The sequence below is a fragment of the Morone saxatilis genome, unplaced genomic scaffold, assembly GCF_004916995.1.
Source record: "Morone saxatilis isolate NCDOM2014 unplaced genomic scaffold, NCSU_SB_2.0 Contig5, whole genome shotgun sequence".
Lineage (NCBI taxonomy): Eukaryota > Metazoa > Chordata > Actinopteri > Moronidae > Morone > Morone saxatilis.
Window position 1 is genome coordinate 12,528,084 of NW_023340095.1, and position 23,218 is coordinate 12,551,301.

The 23,218-nt window shown below is 40.6% G+C and overlaps 2 protein-coding genes across 8 annotated transcripts in view; both read left to right on the forward strand.

Annotated features, from left to right (window-relative positions):
- Window positions 1–755: 755 nt before the first annotated feature.
- dap1b (death associated protein 1b) lies at window positions 756–2,919 on the forward strand. Of its 2 annotated transcripts, none has more exons than XM_035677194.1 (4): window positions 756–963; window positions 1,950–2,046; window positions 2,185–2,251; window positions 2,389–2,919. In XM_035677194.1, the coding sequence occupies exons 1-4, from the start codon at window positions 795–797 to the stop codon at window positions 2,503–2,505; spliced, it is 450 nt and encodes a 149-aa protein (XP_035533087.1). In that variant the 5' UTR covers window positions 756–794; the 3' UTR covers window positions 2,506–2,919. The 2 variants fall into 2 exon arrangements, with proteins under 2 accessions (XP_035533087.1, XP_035533088.1); XM_035677195.1 differs by having other exon boundaries at window positions 2,188–2,251.
- Window positions 2,920–7,277: 4,358 nt separating this feature from the next.
- The window catches only part of tanc1b (tetratricopeptide repeat, ankyrin repeat and coiled-coil containing 1b), a 101,832-nt gene continuing 85,891 nt past the window's right edge, over window positions 7,278–23,218 (forward strand). For all 6 annotated transcript variants that reach the window (XM_035675977.1, XM_035675980.1, XM_035675979.1 and 3 more), the window contains exon 1: window positions 7,278–7,428. The gene's annotated coding sequence lies outside the window, so the exon portion shown is untranslated. The remainder of the gene's footprint in view (window positions 7,429–23,218) is intronic.

Consider the following 23,218-nt stretch of genomic DNA (forward strand, 5'->3'; position numbering starts at 1 on the left):
TCTATGATTAATATACAAATAGTTTTCTTGGAACAATAATGTGTCTGATATGTTTCTGCTGCAAAAAGGTATAATCACCACAATCAAATCATTAAATCTACTCCTTCTACCTCATAAAAAATTCCAGGAGCGCCAGCTGGCTCCATATAACCAAGGCTGAGTCCTTGCTGCAGCAGCTGGGCTGTGGGTCCAACCTGTGGCCCTTTGCTGCGTGTCGTCCCCTGTTTCTCTCTCCCCCTCTTTCATGTTGATCTCTCAGATGTCTCTCTACTCCACTCTCAGTGTTTGTGCACTGGTGGCTTTACGTCTCTACATCACACTTAGTAAGTGTGATGTAAGTTGCATACTGGACCAGGATTCAAAACTGTTTGTGATGTTGCAAATCATGCTCGCAGGACCTTAAAATCATAATTTTTTATTATATTTTTCAATGTGCACAGAGAAACTTTCCACTTTCAGCAGATGAATGTCAAAAAAGCATCCTTCTAGTGTCAAACTCTGCACATAAATCATCCTGCAGAGTGAAGCGCAAACATCCAACTGTAGGAACAAGAAGAAAAACATATTTTTGATGGAGTGGGACTTTATGATGATCTCTACGGCTCCAAAATAAGACAGCACTTCAAAAACACTAAGAGCAACTTCAATTGAGACAAAACAAAAAATACAAAAGTTTTCCTGTGAGACACCGTGTCGCTGTTTCATTTCCCCTTTATTACTTCATATACAGTCAATGGCTCATCCACTCATCGGTGGGCGTGGCTCTGGCTACCGCAGGCTTCCTGTAGCCGCACATGACGTCAGCTGGGTTTGAGCATAAAAACAACAGAGTGGGCGTTGTGAAGAGTTTGGTGCTTTCCTTTTGCTATTTCTCCGGAAAACTTTTTTCAAAAATGGTGCAGCAACTCGCCAAATCTGGAGCGAAGGAGTCTCCTCTGCTGAAAGCTGGCCACCCTCCAGCAGGTAAACTGGTTGCTCGACTCGCACTGTTTATTTGTTTCCCTTAGACGAAGCCAAAAGCGTTATTGTTTGTCTCTGCTCGACCTACATAGAGATCCGTGCACTCCGTTAAATCCACCCCCTTTTTTTCACCAAGCATTTTATCTGCTTTTTTTTTCTTCTCTCCCCACCCCACCCCACGCATCCCCTTATAATACACATTACTTGCAATCGCATCGCGGGAAACGATCTGATTTGTGTGATAATGATCGCATCAATCTGGCTGAGCTCTTTGCAGCCGTGTGTTTTTCAGCCTCACGCTTTTGTTTTCTCCAGCAGGCCCCTGGTTGAAAGTAACAGTGTTCCGACGGACTAGAGCCTCCCATATAGGCACAGTTTGATGCATGCACAAATCCTGCAAATGTGTTCATCGCCGAGTATTAAATTCTAGTTGGCTCTTATTTCGTCGTGCTGGTTGTATTCTTTGTGGTTTCTCATTAAAGCTGCGGCGTCACTCAGACTGTTGAGCAATCAGAGACATCTTTATACTTTATATCTTATTTTTTGCATGCATATTTAACTCGAATGCCTCTTTCTAAACTTAAAATTGGCATTGCATATTTATTTATTATTTACTTTAATGTCTAAATCGCCCCTTCGGCTTGTGGCTCCCAGCCCTTGTCATTTGAGTGACACATCTATGTAGTTAAGAGTGATTTTTGTTTTCTTAATGATTTTTAAATGTATTTTTTAGCCTGAAGCTAAGGTCTGAAGGGGTTACAAGGGGAGGAAGCAAAAATCAGAGGCATCCAAAAAAAGAAAAATGTAGTTTTGTGTAGTGGGAATGTTTTTCTTTCTGTCTGCTTTAATCCTCTTGTGACCTCATTTTTTTAAATGTACCCCTGACCCCCCCAGTTTTTAAACTACCCTGTAAGATGTAGGCCACTCTTTTTTTTTTTTTTTCAGATAACATACTTTTTCAACTGTTGTTGTCTTCTGTGGGTTAATAGTGAAGGCTGGAGGTAAACGGGTGGCCAAGAAAGGCTTGGAAGAGAGTGCCACCCATGGGACTCCAGAGAAGGAAACCAAGAGGTCTGATAAATTGAGGTAAGGCCTTCAGTCTGCAGCAGTGTAAAGTCCAAGATCACAGAAATTCATTTTGCATCAAACCTTTAAGATGTTAAGAATACCCAGCAGCATTTTGATGAAGTGAAACAGTCGTATTTGAAACATGTGATCTTGCAGCAGGTCCCTCGCCACCTCCAACAGGATGCAACAAGTTGGTATTCTTCTGGCAGGAACTCTTGACAAGGTAAACAAAAACACTCCAAAAGTCAGCTCTTGCTTTGCATGTCGGGTTCACTCCTACTGAGCAAACTGGATTAGTTACGGTGCCTCTCAGGCCCCAGAGCCTTGTGGGTAATAAAATCCTGCCTGATGTGTTTGCAGTTGAGCCACGACTTTCCAGAGACGCCAGTGAGTGTGAGGCACAGCAAGGTGCGACCTGCGATGGAGAAGCCCCACTCACCCCGGACCTTTCTCATCCAGCAGCCGAGGAAGTTTTGAACATGTGTTTGAGAAAGCCCCAGAGGGAACCTTGTTAAGTCAACTGTGAAAGACAAACATGAAGTGTTAGACACATGAGGGGACTGACAGGTTGTCTGTGAAGTGTTGATGGGAAGACGGCTTTCATCAAGCTCTGTATTTAGAAGAGAAAATGGGTTTTTCAGCCTGTGCTTATTTGTGAGAGCACTATAAACCAGCATTTAATGTGCCTTTCCTAGTGTTGTAAGTGAAATGCTGTAGTTGTATTTACCAGCTGGTGGAAAAACGGATGGCATTTGGGTATGATTTAATGTGAGGGTTGGGCTTCTAAAGTCAGGTTTTTGATACATTTCTTTTCTCCAGTGAAATCTTCACTATGTATTGCTTCGCACTTATTAGATTTATTAAAAAAAAAAAAAAAATTGCATGGCATCAGTAGGTTGTACGTCTCCTTTCTTTAGCAGTAAGCTGCAATTGCCACTAGGTGGCAACATTTAGCTGTTTATAAACATAAGGCTCAAAATGTCAAATGAGGATTAATGTTCACAAATCAAACTAAGTTAATTAAGTACAAAATTCCCTTTTTATACACACATACCCCATTTGCATTGCAACCACTGCTGTTACACAACATGCTGCAAAAGGAACTATTGTGAATTTAACTTTCAGTATGTTCAGGCAGTGACTCATTATCGTTATTACTCGTTATTAATGGTCTGGAAGAAAAATTACACTCAGCTAAATTTAGCATCTACAAGAGAACAGCTAAGTAAAAAAGGTAAACTCTGTTATGTATTAAACCTGAATATAATTATTACATTTTAATCTGACTATTTTGTACCTGTGTAGGGCGAGGCACCTCCATATGCATGAAACCATATAGCCAGGCAGAGATTTGTTTGTGTAGAGCAGAATGCAGTAACTATATTGGATCATGTAATCAGCACTTATTTGTAGAAAACCTGTGTGCATCATCATATATATATATATATGCCAAAAACATAAGGGACTACAATATGTTTGTTGCTATGGTGCAGACGGGCAAGTCATTCTTGGTTTTTAATCATTTTCTGGGATAATTTATGAATGCAGGCTTGTATTCATGAACCAAAGCCTGGGGTGTAATGCAAATGAGGTGGAAGAAGGGAGAGGATGGAGGAGATGGATGACCAACTGAATTATCAATAGGTTGTTGGTTTCCACTTTACATATAAGCTTGCTTACCTTACAGGGTTCTGTCATGTTTGTGCAATATAATACAACACAATATAACCTATCGAAAGAATATAAAGTTAAAAAACATAATCTTTAATAGTCCTTTTTGACTTGTCAGTAGGAAAAACTGTGTTAATAAAAAATGATGCTTCTGTTGATGCAAATGTTTTAATAAGAAATATTATTTACACCTCAGCTTTTCTTTCAGTCAACATTTTACACTGACTAATATCTTTTGCAGTTTCATTATGTACTGTAAATTAGTATTTCATTTAACACACACAGCTGACCAAGCTTATCCTGCTCGTCATAACCAACACAATGCCTGGTTTTAAGATGTGTGGGAGACCAGTAGCATACTAGGTTGCAGTCATAGGTTTTAGTATATAACTGAAAAACAAAATGTTTTATTAAACCCAAAATTAATTTATATATATGATGTCACATCTTAAATATATAATAAAAAATAAAGTGTGCATACACTCTGTTATACTGTCACAGGCGCATGATTCACTTTGAGTAATGCTATACCTACGCACACCCTGACACTGCAGAACAGGCCTTTGTGTGTAAGTGATCAGTTTCAATAAAAATCCCTGCAAGTGTAAAAACACAATAGCAACTCTATCCCTAATCCCTGAGTGTCGACATGCAAGTATGTTTGCCCCCGTTCTTGAGCGCCATGCCCGTGTGTTCCTACATGAGCCTTTTTGTTTGCATCAGAAGAGTCCACAAACAATATCTGCTCGTCCGTACGCCAAGAAAGTACTTGATGATAGCCTTGTAAACACAATGTGCTGACCTTATATTCTCTGTGATGCTCATGCTGTTCACACATGCCTTTGATACCATCTGTGTGTGAAGTTCAAAACCCTTCTTCAGCTCGGTTTTGAGGAGTGGAGCAGTTGGTGGTCTTTTGACTTGCAGACACGGTGCATTTCACTGCCAGTGTCTGCCCATTCCCAGCCATCTGAGGAGCCTCGCTGACCCCGCGACGCCCACCACGCTGCTGAGAAAACACTGCACACCGACTGAGTAACACCGCCTCACACAGGAGGAGTGGGGTGACAGAGAAGATGTGGTTTTACATGAAGATATATACTTTATTATAAATTCTTCTTTTCACTCTTTTTTATTCCAACACACACACAGGCTAAAAATACACACTTCGTACTTGTGGACATGCCACAGGGAGAGATGGTGGAGTGATGCCACGTTAGCTGTGCCCATGAGCAGTTTCTTGGGGTTAGGTTGCCTTGCTCAAGAGCACCTGCACAGGAAGTCAAACTGGCCACCTCTCTGAGGAGCTGCCAATTCCTACACCTGAGCCTACTTAGGCCACTGGGGCTAGATAAACTCAAAATGTATATTTATCACAACAGTACACTTTTAATTGTGCTGGTTTACTGCACAAGAAAGATGTTCTTTTAAATAATTCTTTTATGATATTACACTTGTGTTGAACATGTCTCAAATGTTACACATGAACAAGCTGCATAAAATACTGTTACCTCTGGAGGTCACCATAGACTAAGGTGTACTATGAGCTTCACCTGCCAGGATGAGTGCAGCAGTCTAGAAAGCCTTGCAGTGTATTTCATTACAATAATCCAGCAGCAATCTAAGCATTCATTTGCACTTTTGGAGCTTTGCGTGATTAAAAGTTAATTACATTCTGTTTTGTTCGCCTGCACGGTGAGAACATTTTAGCTTTCTCCATGGAAATGACATTTAAATTAAGCTATAAACTGGTATGTATTATTAAATGCTGAGGTCAAGCATCCTCTTCTAATGTAAATCAACAAGGTGGAAGTTACACATTTTACCTGCTAAGATTGGGGCTATTTAAATCAGTTACAGGTTACATGTTAATTAGGTAGTGGTAGAAAAATATGCTCAGATTCTTGCATTCAACATTGTGTTTGGCCTGTGTGAAAGTACGGCTGTACTGGCAGCAAAATGTATTAATAATAAAAGTGCTTATTATAAAGACTCAGAGTGATAAATCTTTGATCTGAAGCAGCATTTTAATGCTGTAGCCAGCCCAGGTGGTGCCACGTTACTTTTATATGCCCTTGGATAATTTAATGTGGCAATGCATCACGCTTTATGAGCTTTTTTTATATCTTGTGTATAAAATCTTAATCTGTAGAGTAGCAAATAACCACCGACATAAGATTAATATAGGGAGTAAAAGTTACCATTTAATATAAAACATATGGATCTGAAATAGGGGTGGAGCTAAAAAAATTCTTTACTGATTAATAATGAAACCTAATAATCTGCTGGATTTTAAAATTTTATCATTTGTCATTTAGTCTGAAATGATTTATCAAATTTGTTGTCGACTGATTTTTCTCAATTAATTCATTAACTAATCATTCTATACTCCAGTAGACCCTTTTCACAGCAGCCATTTTGCTCTGCTAAACTAAATGGAATGGAGCCTTAATTGGTATAATTGCAGACCCCTGTGTTTACCCTACTATTTCATGTCAAAATGGCTGCTGTGAAGGTGTATTGTTCCTTTTACTGTATCTTTATATCCAGGTAGTTTCCAACATCCATGTTAATTTAGCCGGTGAAAAATGAGGACTAGACCTGTTTAATATTATAATAAACAGAAGAAGTGTACTTAATGGTGGCCTGTTAATGAAAAGCTGGGAAACCTTGGTGTTTTTAGACTCTGTATATTTCAATTGGACTAATCTGGGTTAAATAAATACATAAATTAGCTACTCACAACCAGAAATGTTCCTGGCAGTGGGGAGAGAGGGCTTTGAAACAATGTTTAGACTTTTAATTTGACAAATTAACAGTAATGCTTCACCTGTGACAAAATAATCAGCACAGGGTCCAATTACTAGCTCTTTTCTTCTTCTTCTTTTTTTTTAACTGCAACTAATTGTATCAGCATCACACACTTTTATCCAATGAGTCTGTAATTCCCTAACGATTCCCATGGAAGTTTCTTGGAAAAAACAAACAAACAATGCTACCTTAAATAGAGACAGTTGTTAGACTTTAGTTAGTTGTGTTGACTTTATTGGCAGGAAATCTCTTTAAAAAGTGCTACATTTAAATAAAACTTGCATAAATCACGATTGAACATCTACCTATGCTGTGCATAATGTTTATACTGCCACGTAAAATATTTATTTCAGCATCCTTTACACTCTGCACCATTGCACTATTGTCTACAAATGTTACTGTGTGTTGTTTGTTTATGCATAACTGTACATATTAGTTTATAACTATTTTGTTGAACTTGTTCTGTGTATTTATGCTGTTAGTATGTGTTAGTACATGTGTCTTGTTCCTTGTATGTGTGCACATAATCTGACCAATAAAAGTGATTCTAAGTCTAATTGATTAAGTGCAGTATTGATGATACAGACCCTGGCTATTACCCATCCCTAGCACCCTGTCACGTCCATGAGGCATGCACAGAGAAATGGGGAGGAAGAGGAAAAGAGGAGGAGGAAAGAGAGAGAGGGAGGGGGCAGTTTGTCTTGGTTCCCTGCCCTCTGTTGATGATGACCTCATGCGGGGTAGGAAGAGGAGGAGGAGCAGGAGGAGCAGGAGGAGCCCGGCGTCCCGTAGCCTACCTTGGTGGATCAAGTTGTGTGTGGGGGGGAAACTGAGTCCGTGTGGAGATACGCTGGGAAAGACCGGGGGGAAAACTTTTCTGTGTGTGTGGGTACTTCCATAATCCATGACATTTATCAGGTGAGACTTTTTTTTACAGAAATGTCCTCAAGTTTTGCTTGTGTCGACGCAGCGAGCCCGGAGGTGTCGGTTCACCGGTGCAGAAAAGTGGAGACTAAGTTGCCCCAGGGAGAGTTTTTCAGTGGCAGTTTGTTGGGAGCAATGTCGGGACATGCCCATTGAGTCAGCCGTCAAAAACCAACGGGAATGACAGCAGTGTGTTTGAATCTTTTAACATGTATTATTATATGTTATTTAGCCTCTGTGGTCGAGTTATTGTCTGTGTCGTTACTTACTTAACGGTAAACGTTACCGTTACTCAAGCTCCGTTGAGTCAAACTTTTCCTGCAGGTAACGTTTCCGTTCAAACCGTTCCAACGGTTCATCAGAAAGGTGTGACCGCTGGTGTTAAACTTTTATTATTTTTGGCTTGTTTGTTGTCCTGTTATCAGTGACTTTAAACGGGTTTTTGGCTTTGTGGTCATTGGAGAGTTTAGAGCTAAAACGATTAATCGATTAATTTATACTGGCAACAAATTACTAAGTTTACAGATTCAAGATTCAAGTTAATATGGAGGAGTAACAGTAAAGAATATAAACAGTGTTTTATTTTGAAGAAGAGATGCAGATTGTCGTAAATCATTGTAAAATGTCAGAAAATGCTTTTATATATAAACACTTATATTATTTTACATGTAATATCTTTGGTTTTCACACCATTGGTGACAGCAGTTTGTTTTTACTTTTGTTTTTTAAAATTTTACAGACTAAAACAAGTGATTTGATTGATTAAAAGACATTCAAAAGTAATCTATAAGTTAGATTGATGAATGGTAATTGTTGGTTGCAGCCATGGAAGAGTTGTCAGTTCACTGCACTGCTGGGTTTTTGCTTTTCTAAAGATTAACAGACATCCAGGCAAGAAGAGAGGTAATATCGCTCACCAGCGTGCAGATGTTTTTACAAAATGTTCATTACTTTTCTTATAACTCTGCGGCCTTGTTTGATGCTAATGTTAGTCTGTATTTTGTGATTGGATTCAGTGGTTTTCCAAACCAGAAACCCAACCCAGATATAGTAGTAGGCTTAAGGCTTATAAAGGACTGTAATCTTGTCCGCCCACATAGATTGAGTCATTGAAGTTTGACCAGTGGCTGTATACGACTTTTTGCTGTTTTCAGCATGTTTCCTATGAAGGAATCCCCTTGTAACTCAGCCAGGTGCTTTGAAAATCAAAGCTCAGTTTTTCCCCTTCTGAGAAATTGCTTGTAAATGTCAGGATGCAGCTTTGATCCCTGCGAGCACGTGAAGTCATCGATTCAAGGTGCGCTCTGAACAAGTGTTAGGAAGACTTCATAACCCCATAACCTCTTGGCGTCGTACCTCGGCAGAACCTGCCCCAACCTTTGCTATTCCCTGCGTCGAGTTACTTGCCTCCATCTAGCTTCAAGGGCAATTGCACTGCAAGTGTTGGTTTTCCATTTCAAACTCAACAGGTGGAACAGGCTTTGCTGCTGACGATCACGCCGACTGCCAGTTAACCTGGAGATCGTCCGTATTCACTTTCCAGCACAATTTCAGGCAATTTTACGCCGATTATGGAACCATTACGGTGGATTTGCATGCCTCTATGCCAAGGCGAGAGCTACCCCAATTGTCTCCCAACTGCAGGGTTATGAGATGTTTGCACTACAGAGCACTCATCTCATGGAAAGTGCTTCACCAGTCTGCCTCCCAGTCTCTACAGAGCCTGGTTCCCATGGTCCACAGCCAGTTGGCCAGTCACAGATGCTGGCATCAGAGTCACATTGTTATGGCTGAGGAGGGAAAGTTATTGGAGCCAGTGACCTGACAGACAGCATACTGAATGGTGCTGGTTGGTGATGATGATGAGTTTGTACTTTTGAAAGGGGCTACTCATTGCAGACGCACGTGGTTCCAGTAGGAAAGCCAGATTTTTCAGGGTTAGGTGGGTTCAGGACCCCTACTGTCAGCATGCTGTTTAACCACGTCTCTTGTTGAATGGATCCTGAATAATGAGGTGACATTACACAAACCTGACACACATTCAAGCCCTAATATAATGTCCTATAACACTCTTAAATGTGCTCTCACACCTCACCTTTAAGTTAAGTTTCACTTCGTCCTTGCCTCAAAACGCACCTCTACCCTTTTATAGATCTCCTTGTTTGTTTTTCTCATCTGTCGTGTCTCTTTTAATTTATCCCTCCCTTTTGTTTTATCTTCCTTTGTTTGTTTTACATGCTACTTGTGTTTCCGTGTGTTGTTACGTTGATTTATTTGTTGTTTGGAAAGCACTTTGGATCTCTTGTGTCAAAAAGGTGCTATGTAAATAAAGTTTTACTTCTGGTTATCATGGGAACTCTCAAGGAAGCAGTCTCTGGGGCTATCTGTAAGCGATCTTTATAACCTGTATTATGAAGTGGGATCACGGCCAAGACATTTTTACGTGTCCAACTCATTGAGGTGGTTTCAGGGCATGTTGTGAAATATCGGTGTAATAGCAGTAGCAGTTACCCCGTGAGCTCCTGCAGCTCGAACAAAGCAGAGGTTGTTATGCACCCCCGCAATCTCCTGCAGTGAGGTAGTTTAAAGTGATAACATGGCTAACACTGCAAAAGTGTGGTAGTATCTATTTATTGGTCTTCTAAAAGTCAACACGCGTCGTGGAAATCTTCTTCAACCCCCCCGACGTTGTGAAATGTCTGGATATCATGTTTCATTCTCAGCGCTGGGATGCCTACTGGCAGAGTGGTATTGTTTGATTGAATTAGATCAAGTTTCTCAAAGGCTCCTAACAATTTCTGTATCAAAATGTTTGCCGTTACCATTTAATTGCCCCATTTACCCTCAGGTCATCAGTGACAGCCATGCATATAGCTTTACCTTTGTATCTCAGTGACTGTTGGTTAGTGGTATGAGGCCTCCTGCTGAATTACATATCAATAATATGTCAGGACAAAACTGCAGTATTTTCTGGACCGTGAGCAATTGTGTGTGTGTGTGTGCGTGTTTTCCAATGCCTGTGCACTCATGCTTGCTGCGCTTGTATCTAAAGCATGTGTGTGTTTGGAGCTTCTTAGTAAACAGGCCTGTTACTGTTTTTGCATTTTTGTCAAGCTTTTTGAAAAGAGAGGAGAGACACGAGAGAGAGAGAGAGAGAGAGAGAGACCGAAGACAGCAGAGCAGAACAGAGAGAGGGAGAGGAGAGAGAGACAGAGACACAGAGAGAGACACAAGAGAGGAGAGAGAGACAAGAGAGAGAGACCAGAGAGAGAGGAAGGACACAGAGAGAGAGACACAGAGAGAGAAGAGAGAGACCGAGAGAAGAGAGAAGCAGAGAGAGCACAGAGAGAGAGAGAGAGAGAGACAGAGAGAGAGAACACAGAGAGAGAGAGACACAGAGAGACAGAGAGAGAGAGACACACAGAGAGAGAGAGAGAGAGAGATGTTGAGATGCCTCAAATGCAGTTTTTGTGGCAAGATGCTTACAAAGAATTGATTTTGTGATTAATTTTGTTGACATTGGCAAAATGATAAAGCAGACTCACTGTTCTTTCACTGCATCGAGGTTAACTTTGACAGGTGGACCAGCTCTGGCAGCTTCAAGAAGACACTTTTCTTTCACAGCGAACACACACAAACAAACTACCTGCAAAAACTCGATGAGCAGATTAAATCCAGAATCACAGCTTGTGTATTGTAGCACGATACAGATTCTGATTTGGGCTCCGGTTATATAAGATGTAAACGTACAGTACATTGACTGGATTACAGGGGAGTGTACAGTGTGAGGCTCATATTTTATAACACGTTTAAAGAACTATAGTGTTTGTTGTTTTCACCCTGTTTCTAAGCAAAATGGTGCTGTTGGACCAAATCAATGTATTTCTGAGTCACCATAATGTCTTAAGACAAACAAGTTGTGATAAGTGCCATGTTTTATACTTTTTTTTTATTAGTATTAAAGCAAAAATTACACTGTCATCACCAGTTTAACAGCACTTTTTATTGAAGCACTGTGGGTTCCCTCATAAGCAAAGCCTTCAAGCACTTAGCGATTCCACAGTGGGAGAGCTGGTCTGTGAAGTCTGTGAGTAAGACTGTTGTGCCCAGTTTGATGTGTTCCTGTCTTAATAATGAATTGCTGAAACAAATCTTAACTGGAATTGTTGGTTTGTCTCCGTGTCAGATGTGTCAGGCTCAAACTGTGTCTGCAACAGTCTAGATAGAGGCTTGTCGTAATTAGTATCCTAATTAGTTTACTCAGTTTAGCTAAAGAGAATAAACCGTTCACTCCAATAAAAAAGTGGTTTTGGCATCTTATCTGCAATGGTGTGTATTGTTTTGAAGCCCTGTTGAATGTGCACCGGCTGAAGTCCTGACTCTCCAGGCGTAAAAGTCAGTGGATTCAAGCCTACCATGTTCTGAATCCTGTAATTCTGTAATAATCTCTTTTGTCTTAATAAGCCGATTCATTCATATGTGACCCTCTGACCGACAAATCTTAGCATGAGGACAGTCTCTCGCCCTGTATGAAGGAACTTCCTGTAGACTTTAAACACTACTTGTTAATGTTTCACCCTTAATCAAACACCAGGCTTCCTGGGAGGCAAACGTCGAACCGAGTGTAAGCAACAACGGCTCAGCTTTTATTTATTTTTCACTCCAGATGTTCATTAACACTTGATTGCTATGGCAAATCAGTAATAGAGTGATAACGTTTAATCAGCAGCGATAGCAGGAGTTAATGACCGTAACTCTGATGAGACGATTGTTGTTACACAGCGTGCCGTTAAAATCTGCGGCTGACTGATGACAGAAGAGGGATGGTTGATGGTGGGAAGTACGGAGTATAATTGCTGTGGAAAGACGTCGTCTAACAGATGTGACAGAAAAGGAAAGGCTCAGAGTGGAGAAACTGGTTTGTGAAAGCTTAGAAGGCAGAGCCGCTGTACACGTTAAGTCATCCATAAGCAATCCATGATCTGTCAAGCTGTATTAATGTAGGTTATATGTAAGCCTATGGTTAGCCTTGTTTGTCTGCGTGTAGCGGGGGGTGTGATATTTATTTGGCGAGGATGTGTAATGTCTTGTCTTATTCTTACATTTTAATTTCAGGTGTAGTCAGTTTCAGGGCCCGCGGTGTAATTCAGAGCAGTAATTGCCCTCTAAAACAAGCCTTGACACTTCTAGAGCAACACTGCTGGGGTTTTATTTTAAAAAAGACACAGTTTTTTTCACTGTCACCGCTGAGCCAGCATGTAGGCTTGTATCTGGATGTATTCATCAGTCATATTAGAAAAGATCAAAGACAAGTGGCCTCAGAGGGCGAATCAGTCTTTCCAAAATGACAGTGCTTTTCCCATGGCAGTCTAATGAGTAGATCAGACTTGTTATCCTTTTTGAGCCATGTAGCTAGTTCTCCTTAATAAGAAACAAGATGGCTTAGCCCCAAGCTGTAACTGTGTATCTGCCTGTGATTTCCCACAAGGTAAAGTGGGAGTAACCCGTCATGCCTGTGACGGGTTTATGAGGCTTTTGTTTTACCCAGAACACAATGCTTCTGATAATAGTATCCCTCTTCCACAGTATATAAAGACAACTCTTGTAGAAGAAACCATTAAAGCCACCACTTTTCTTGTCCACTTGGCTCTTTTCGAATGCAGGAACCTTTTTAGGAACCTAAGAACCTTATTAGGAACTCTGCAGGAACCATGTTCCAGGTTTGCTTCTTGGGCTATAGTTCCTGCCCTCAATATGTTCCTGCTCCCAGTGGATGGAGTTTACACAGCTAAAAGTTGGGGAATGGTCGAGCACAAGCCCTTTTATTTTCATACAAACCAGAGAGCGCTCGTTGGTTAACACATTAAAGCGATTTGTCACCGATGTTCCTCTTTGTTAGTGTGTCGCATGTGTTTTCAACAACTCTCCTCAGATTATTTGGCCTCCTTGGAGCTCTGTTAACTCATATTACTTTAAGAACTCAAGCATCAAAGCGCTGTTTGCCAGACGTCTTCTGTTGCTTACAAATGCTGCTAATTGGCATCCGAGGACTTCCTTAAAGAATGAAACAGGCACTGCACACTAGACTTTTAAAATACACTGTTAAACACATGTAGTGTTCTTGTACAATTATTGCTGTCAACATGTAACATGCTGATTGGGTGATCAATGTTTTCAAGCTGATAGCACAATAACCACATCACAGAGATCCCTGGCATTCAATAAGAGATGCTACACCTTTGTAGTAGTGTTTGTAACTCATATTCACATTGAAAGTGCTTTAAAAGTTGGGATAAAGTGATTTATTTGAAGTGTATGATCTGTTGCAGGCTTGTGAAATAACACATGCTGGTTGTAGTATCACATTAACAAGTCAAACATTGTCTTTACTCTTTAAGGTTAGCTATTAGTGTCCCAACATACTTCTGTTTTTGGCTCATTATAAGATAAAGGCTTGTTTCCTACAGGCTGTAAGGATGAGGGCTGTGCGGGAAGCACTTAAGTCAAACCGGTAGACTAGTTAGGCCTACATAAAAGTGTCTATTCTTTTGTAATTTCCCTTACACTTGTGTTAGTGTGAATAACAACCTTTGTTTACAATGGCCGACACTGAGACTGCGCCGTCCTTCATACCTACTCCCAACACTTCCTCCTTCAAGGGTTTGTTAGCTAACCTCCCATTGTTTATGGACCGCTTGAACTCACTGGCCGGGCCGGGCCTGTTTCCTGCTTTGAGTGAATGGACAACAAAAGAACAGATAATTATGCAGTTCACAGGAGGATTTTAAAATATCTGATCACTTCATAAAAACAATAAAACAAGTTGAAGGTCAGCCCATGGTGAGAGTTTCCACGTCGCCATGACGGCGGTGTGGAAACCTGAGAGTGATCATTCATGTCAGTCGATGAAGAGAGCTGGCAGTGCGTTTTGATAGGGAAGAGGTGAACGCTGGAAAATGTCCGTTTGCTGCGATCCTGGAAGAGTGGTGAAGTTGATCTGAGCTTAAGGGAGCTCTCTCTATTGTGTGCCACCTGACAGAGGACAAAGCGCGTCCTAACTCACCAACCGCCTGTGTATGAAACACTTCCCTGCCAGAGGCAGTCGGGTCAAACAATCCTGTTTCCGTTCTATATATAGCCGTCTTCTCAGATGACTGCGGTATAGCTGGATGGCCCCATTAACCACATGTCACATCAGCATTGTGCCGGTGAGGATCTATTCTTCCTCACACCCGGTATGGGTTTGAACTCTATCAAGTCAGGAATGACCTGGAAAAACATACATGTTGATAACCTGAGGAACCCCTCAACCACCCTGGTTTCCAATTTCTCTTCTGTGAAAGGAAACCGTCTCCTTGTACAATAGATTGGCGTCGTTTGTATTGTTGCCTCGAGCTGTTCCAAGGTAACGAAAAGCCCATATATGAAGGTCACAGAGCTGACATATACCTGGTGGAAAATGTCAGCATCATTAATGCTTTGCGTCATTGCCTAAATACACTCATATGGTCTTTGGTGTGTATTCCTTCAGTTTTGAAGACTGTTAATGACTTTGTTGTTAGTCTTTTGACATAAACCAAGAGGCCGTACCATGAGCACAATACTCTTCTGTTTCTCTGGGGCTTCTTCTTGCTGTTGGGGAGCAAATGAGAATATAGTGAGTCTATTTTATCCATTGAGCCAGTGTGTGTCCACAAAGACCTGTGAGCCACTGTGGGACTTTCACTGCCCTGTTTCAATATTGAGAGGCCTTCTAAGGGGCCGTGCTTTGATCCAAACACAACTTAAGAGCACTGGGATGGACCGGACTTTGAGGGCTTAAGGAATCTCGATGCCCGTCTTGCTCGGGCAAGAAGTCACAGTTATATCCCCACTACAGTACACAGCGTACCTGCATTTGATGTTGATTATTGTGCCTTTGCTTTTGAATGATCCACACGTCCTCACATCTACCTCCAACAAAAACAGCCTCAGGCTTGAGCAACTTCAAGACGTATTGTCCTCATATCTGTTTCTCATAATGTGTTCATGAGTTCAGAGATCTTAATGAAGATACTGAATTGTCTCTGCAGGGCATGAATGCATCATGTTACATTAGGACGTTGATTGTGTGTTTCCTAGGGTGTAATTAGATGTAACTGATAACCGCTGTCATGTAAGTTGTCTATTCATGGTATAGCTAAAATGAATGTTTGTGAAGCTGAGCTGTTGTGACTCTGCCTGTTTAGAAAGCAGTACCTGCAAACTCCCACTTAAACCGGCGTGTACCACATATGAAGGCTGAGTCCTCTCTGCAGTGGCCAGTGTTCGTTTTCGAGCTGTTAACATATTACTAATTATACCTTCTCACTAATACTTAGTTCACTTCTGAATAAACGTTGTTGCACCTCTACCACACATGATCTGTGACCACCTGTCGCTGTCGCAGTCTAGTGTCATAGTTGTCTGTTCAGTTGGCAAGAATGTGTGTGTGTGTGTGTGTCTTATGGGGAAAAATATCACGCTGTTATAGTATGTAGCACTGGTTCTACATTGTGGCTCACAGAAACCAACATTTTTGACATTTTTGACTCCTGTAATGTCCGGGCTTAATTCTTCCACCTTGGATAAAACTGGCCAATAGGAACAAACCCCGGGATTAAAAGGGATAACGACTGAAGTTGTTGTACCTCTGATACTGCCTAAATGATTGGGTATCGGCGAGTACACCGATCCAATACCACGTAATTTATTAGCCCAGACAAGTATCGGAAATGTTATGGAGAAGAAGGAAGCGGTATCTGTAACTCTCACAGTGGGTACTGACTGTGTGTGTCTGGTGGCTGTGACGGGGGCGATGGAAGGAATTTGTCATGTTGGCTTTTGGAGTTTCAAGAGGGCGTTTTTCATTTCCTTTGGGTGTTTATTGTTACTGTAGAGATGAGCAGCTCCCACACAGCCGTCAGCAGGTCGGATTAGACCGCTGTACTCGGCACGTAACGCTGCAGAAATCTAGTAGCCGATGTGTTCACTCTTGCTTTACCTGGTCCGTGCTCGTAAAATAAACACAGTATCTGCGCCGTAGAGCGTCTGTCTCGTCGCTGTGTGAATGTGTGTGAACGGGTGAATGTGGCACGTAGTGTAAAGAACAGATGTAAGCGGGAAACAAAGCCATTAAAATACCTCTTTCACTTTAAAATGTTACGTTGTTGATGCAGTGTTGTACATCTGCGGTACTGTCAAGGGTTTTTAAAACATTTCTACAAAGTGTTTGTACTTTATTATTTTTATTGTCGGATGTTATTGCTTTGATGTTGACTTTATCTGTGAAATATGAATTTTTAATACAGTGAAATAAATCAGATTTTTAGACAATCACAGTGTTGATTGTGTCTGTTTGTCTCTCAGCCGACCTCTGTCTGATGTTGAGCTAAAGTCTCTTCTAATATTGTCTCACTGAAGCATTATCTATCAGTTTATACACTCCCCTCTGTTCTCAGTTGATATTCCAGTAGATAGAAACCTTATATTGTCTGCCAGTAGAGTTTAGAATACAACAGTTGAGTTATTACCATTATTATCAGGCTTACATGCTGGGAGACCCTGAGCAGGGGTATTGATCCTAAAGTCTTTTTAGAAATGGGTCTTTATTTAGGAAAATATCTGGTCTGTCTTTACCTCCAGAGACGAAAAAACTTCACTTTAAACCCTCTTTATCACAACAGCTGCAGTGTCTGCGATGTAAAAGCTACAGATTATTTATGGTTTATGCTTTTTGGTGTGATATGTACGATTGGCTGTAACAGTTCACCAGAGATCATTATTATTACATCAGGAAACTGAATTTCTGTTGAATATTTGATTTATTTTTAGGAAAATCCTTTATCCACAAACACAAATGTATTAAGACCCAGCCCTTAATGTAAAGGTGTTAGCTCTGTACTACAAATCACTGAAATGTATAGAAAATAACAATGATTATAACACTTTTTTAGTGTTCTTTCTGTCTTTTATTAAGGTTTAACGTTGTTAACATTGTGTCATACTGTACTGTAATTATACTTCTACCCGGAAATGCCCGAAGGTTACCCTTATTCACGAAGTCAGCTCACCTCATTCATGTGGTTTTTCTGTCCTTGTACCAATGAGCAACAGAGGGGCGGGAGTCAACAGACAGGAACTCCAATATACTGCTGTCAGCTGGTTCATACACATGCTCTTTCTCATAATTCTGACAGCTCACCGTAACAGTTTGTGGTCCTGTTCGATCAGTTTTCCGGGTCTCTTCGGGGAGTTTGACCTGGATGTGTATTTGATAATCCTACCGAGTTATTTTTTTAAGTTAAGTTCGCGTTAACGTTAAAGTACTTTCTGTTTAGTGCGCAGTCCATGGGTCAGGCACGAGGACCCGCATCGGTAAGACATGGGAGACGATGGTGATGATGATGGATGAATGATGATGAGTTTGTGAGTGTTGGATAGATTGTGTGTTTGCTTTGTGTTGCTGGGGGAAGAGGGATTTGTCGTTGTGTGGTGTATATACGTGTGTGTAGTTGTGTGGTGTGGATGTGAGTGTGTGCGTGTGTATATGTGTGGTATTATGTGTGTGTATGTATGTGTTATGTGTGTGTGTGTGCGTGTGTATATGGTCGATATTATATGTGTTACTGTGTATGTTGGTGTATTGTATGCTGTGTGTGTGTCTGTGTTATTAATTTAATGTATTTATTAACTAGCTGATGTCAAACTAAACACTAATGTGTTTTTATTTCTTTATTATAGTGGAAAAAAACACCCAGAGGATGTTCTTGAAACAACAGAGTCACAAGGGAACTCCAGGGTTTATGGTTTGGTTCCAATTTCCTCTTCTTACGGTATGTTTGAGTATGGCAGCCTCGACGTCCAGTGAAGTAAGCTTGTGGAATTATTTATTTTTTTAAGTAAACATACTAGCTGAGATAATATCGTTATTACTGTCAGTAAATCGAATCCAAGTCGTTAAATGTTACTCTGTTTACAGCGTCAAGCCTCGTCGTTGGTCGGGTCTCTTCAGCCAATCGTCGTCCACATTCGCGCGATGACGTCATCCTGCCGTGCCGCCTGCCAGCCTTCGTTAAACGTGGGAGCGGCTGCACGGTTTGAGTGGTCGAGGCCAGACCTGGAAGCCCGACCCCTCAGGACGGCAGAGTCAGATGTGCCCTTCACAGGAGGGCAGGCACGAGAAACCTGGACATGAAGCTTGCGACGGTTCGCTACGTCGGAGGGAGGCTTTCGGGGGACGCCTTGAGGAAGGCAGGAGACATCCTCGTTCAAGTCCTGAACGTGACGGCTGTGAGGACGGAGGAGATACAGTGTTTCTCCGAAGTTAAAGGGCCCCAGGTGAAGGACATCAGTTGCTTAACAACTTTGTGTTGTAGGTGATTGCAAGTTGTTTACATTAGGTGCCCAAACTTTTGGGTCTTTGTGGGTCAGCTTGAACTGAGTGTTTGCTACGATCAAAGCAAACAGCTGCTGAACTTTATTGTGTTGTTAAAGATCCGTATATTTTCATTAAAACATACGCAATGTTTAAGATCCTTTTGCATTAGAAGGCTGCGAAGGCCCGTAGACTCAGTTCAATTTATTTTTAATTTTTAGGCAATTTTTTTTTTTTTTTTTTTTCTTTTTTTTTTTTTTTTTTTTTTTGACGAGACTTGGGTTTGGATTTCTCTCCAAAGCGGGGCTAAACTAAACGATGATTTTTGTGAACAACTTCTAATGACCGTCGTCCTAGTAATTGTTTTGTTTCCCTCTTTAATATTGTGTTTTAAATCTTATAAACCTGTTTTTTCAGAACCAAACCTGTTCAAACAACAACAGATAGACGCTGCTGGGTCCCAGAGATCTCCACTGCAGATCCAAACGAATGAGACGAACGTTAAGGTTTAGAATTTCTGCGATTGTTCAGAAAGCTGAATCCACACTTTGTGTTATTTCAGTCACTGTAAATTTCTCGTCTGTTTGTTTTCTTCACATCAGACCTGGTCGTTCCCATCCTGCCACTCTGATCCTTGGTTGTCTGCGTCTACTGGTCCTGGGTGGTGGAGTCGGTGTATATTTACTTAAACACAAGAAACACAGGAGTGGCAGTGTAAATCCTTTGTTGTTGTAAATCATCATCAGACTTTTTAGGAGACGGCTGATTATTTATCAAACTTCTGTTATGTCTTCCGCTTCTGGAGTATGACGATGCCCCAAACAAACATCTCCAGTTTAGGTGCCTTGAACCTCAAGGGCACGGGTTGGTAGTTGGATGTTAATGGAGACCATTCCCTCTCTTGGATTTGTCTCATCAGTTCAGGGGACTCAACCAGCGCAGTCCAGCTGCAAGTGACACTTTGGTTCACGCAGAGTGGACTTCATGATTGCCCATAATCAGAATCAGGTTTGATTGCCAAGTAAGTTTTCACTAAAGGGAGGAATTTGCCTTGGTCCATTGGTGCCCAGATCACAAATAAGCTATAAAATATAAAATAAAGATAAATGATACAAAATAGAATTATGTACAGATGGCCAGCCATACTTTAAATAAATGGGTAAAGAAGCTAAAAGCTGACAGAATCGCAATGCTGCAGATAAAAACATGAATGTAATGGCATATTATACAGGGTGCGGTTTAAGAGCCAGTGTCAGTGGGAGGGTTTATTGATTTACTTATTGATTCTGACACTCAAAGCATTAATCTAACATTAAGATTATTATATGTAATATACTAGCAGCGATTATTTACACTCGAATGACAGCATCTAACAGAATGAACTATCTTGTATCTTGTCTTACAAAAGGGCAAGCACGACTCTTTTTCCTGAGGAGCTTGAGAGTCTTTAACATCTGCCGGACTATGCTGAGGATGTTCTACGAGTCTGTTGTGGGGCCGTACGATCTTCTTCGCTGTCACATGCTGGGGCGCCGTAGGCTGAAGGTTCGCAGACAACAACAGTACTTAAACAAACGACGGGCAGGGCCGTGACTGTCGTGGGAGGAGCTGGACACTTGACGACCGTGGCAAGGAGGAGAGGATGCCTGCCAGGCTTCAGTCATCTTGTACAATGTTGAACACTTCTCTATGACACACTGGGCCAGCAGGGAGTCCTTCAGCGAAGACTCCTTCTCACCAGATGCACCACAGAGCGCCACAGGAATCATTCCTTGCCTGTGGTATCATCTCTACAACGCCTCCTAGAGGTCAGAACCCCCCCTCTGTGAATTTGATTTCAAAATTATAGACATTTATTCTTCTTTTGCACTTATTTGCACTTTTATTATTACTGCTATATTGATCTGCTATTATATATATTATATATATATATCATATATATATCATTACTATATATATAACTATATATATACTGACCTATTATATTCTATGTATATATTTATATTTTTTTTGTGTTGAATGTTGGTATATATATTTATGTTTTTGGTATAAATAGTCATTTGTATCTGGAGTATGTATACGATATAATTTCCCTCTGGGGGTGACATTTGATATCACCCAACAAAATTATTAAAGTATTTCTGAATCTGAATCTGAATCTGAATTCTGAATCTGAACAGAGTGAGGTGAATACACTAAGATATACACAACTGTTATTATAAAAGATATTTACATTTTCATGTAAAACCATTTTTCTTTTATTTCATGTTAGCCTTTACAGCAAAACCCTTTTCTGGGTTTTTGATTTTTCTGTAATGCCATACTGACAGTGTTGACATTTTTAAATAATAATGATAATCATCATCATAATGAGCATAAAAACGAATTCTTTTATTTTATTTACATCGCACATTTTATACAGATGGTGTGGCTCAAAGTGAATAACAATAAGAGACTATTTAAACCGTCTGTCAGCTGCCTTTTTTGGTGGCATCTCTCCAATTGTTGGCCCTGTGCCCGAGTATTTGCACACAGCACACCAACAGCCTTCGTTTTTAGGTGCCGTTATCTATGCTTATTCCGTTATATGCAACTCATCAAGAATGAGTGAATCCTTATGTTAACCTGTATACTTTTAGCATGTTGGATTTGTAATTTATGGTACTATTTCTTACTTTGTACTGCAACTGCTGTTAATACACAATAAAAATAGATTGTGTGTGTGGAAATAGTAGTGATCTTGTGTATTTGTGACCATTTATACAAAGAGACAACATGTATACTCAATGAAAGAGTTCCTGCAATGAATAAGACCTTCATTACAACCATTCACCTTCAGGTGTACAGGAAGCGCTTGTTTTGGACTGTGCAACGACCCCAGGTTCACTGTGTATTAAATCCATTAAGAGTTTATTTGTCAGGTGCTTTAGGGTAACATCTGTATTATTAGTTTAGTTATATGTTTATATTGTGCTCAAGTTTTACTAAAAAGTAGACAGGTTTTTTCCCAGGGGCCCAAAGGGGTTATTCTGGCCCAGTGAGGGGTCATAAGATGCTAATGAGGGGAATACAGATTTATTATTTACTGTTATTTTTCTCAGCATTTATCTTCTGTTTATTCTATTAGCTCACATGAAGCAAAAAAATACACATGTGTATTGATACTTAAGACTCTGACACCCCTTTATATTGTGTTGGATAGTTTCTTAACCTGAACCTGATTCGACTGTTATCAAACCAATCAATGTCATCACCCATCAGTTCCAGTCCCAGGTTCATTTGGCCCCTAATGGCCCATATATATGAAACTGATGTGCGATGGTCACAGTCAAATCAGACGGGGGTGAAACTATGACCTCGTACCAGCAGTTTCATGTTATTGGCGATGGAGCTGCACCAGTAAGAGCTGGGTAAGAGATGTCATGGCTTTAGAGTCAGCAGCTGCATCATCTGTCCATTGTTTTCTTATAGACTACTCTTCTCTGTCAGATGATATATATTCACTTTTAATTCAACGTGGAATAATGTCATGAAGTCATGACAAATAAAGCCTCTCTTTCACTATAAATCTCTTGTAATTTCCCCTCTGTGGGACTAATAAAGGCATATCTTATCTTATCTTATCTTTATTGGTCTTTAGTATATACAAATATTTGTTTTTCACTGTGTTCTGTAGTTTATGGAAATATATTACGCCAAAATACCTTTAGGAAATATGACATTTTAACAATTGCTTTTGTGTCCGTAACAACCCTGTCTGACTGTCAGTTCGGCCTCCATATAATCCATATAGATCAACTTTTTACCATGTTGTCTCCTCAACTCTGCAGGCTTTTTTTCTCCATAGTCAGACAAGCTGCTGATGTTTGTCAAGTTGTGTGGCTCCCTCTAGTGTTAAAACAGTGACACTATAAAGTAATGAACATACAGTCTGTGGAGGCTGTGAGGATGAATGAGTAGTTCTCTTTCTTTAGACATTAAAAAGCTCCTCTGTCTACACTGCACTTCAAAGTCTGCACGCAGCCCAGAAAATACACCAAATAATCATTTTGAACAGCTGAATTTCAGAACACATACAAAAGGCCCTATCTACAGACAATGTTTAGTTTGTCCGTTCTGGGCTACTGTAGAAACATGGCGGTTCAGCCATTGACAGTGTATATAATGGACAGAACTTCCGGGTCTGTGAAGTGTCTTAAATCTGCATTCTCTGTAATGTCCAGCAGGCGGCAATAAAAAACAATACCATTCAGTCTTATGGAGAGATGAGCCGACTTCTCACTTCCTGTATGAGCTCAGTAAACAGTTTCCTGATGAGTTTCTGGTCTCAGTCTCTAGTTTCAGTCTTCTTCCATACAGCATGATGTTCATTTAGTAACTGATGGTCCC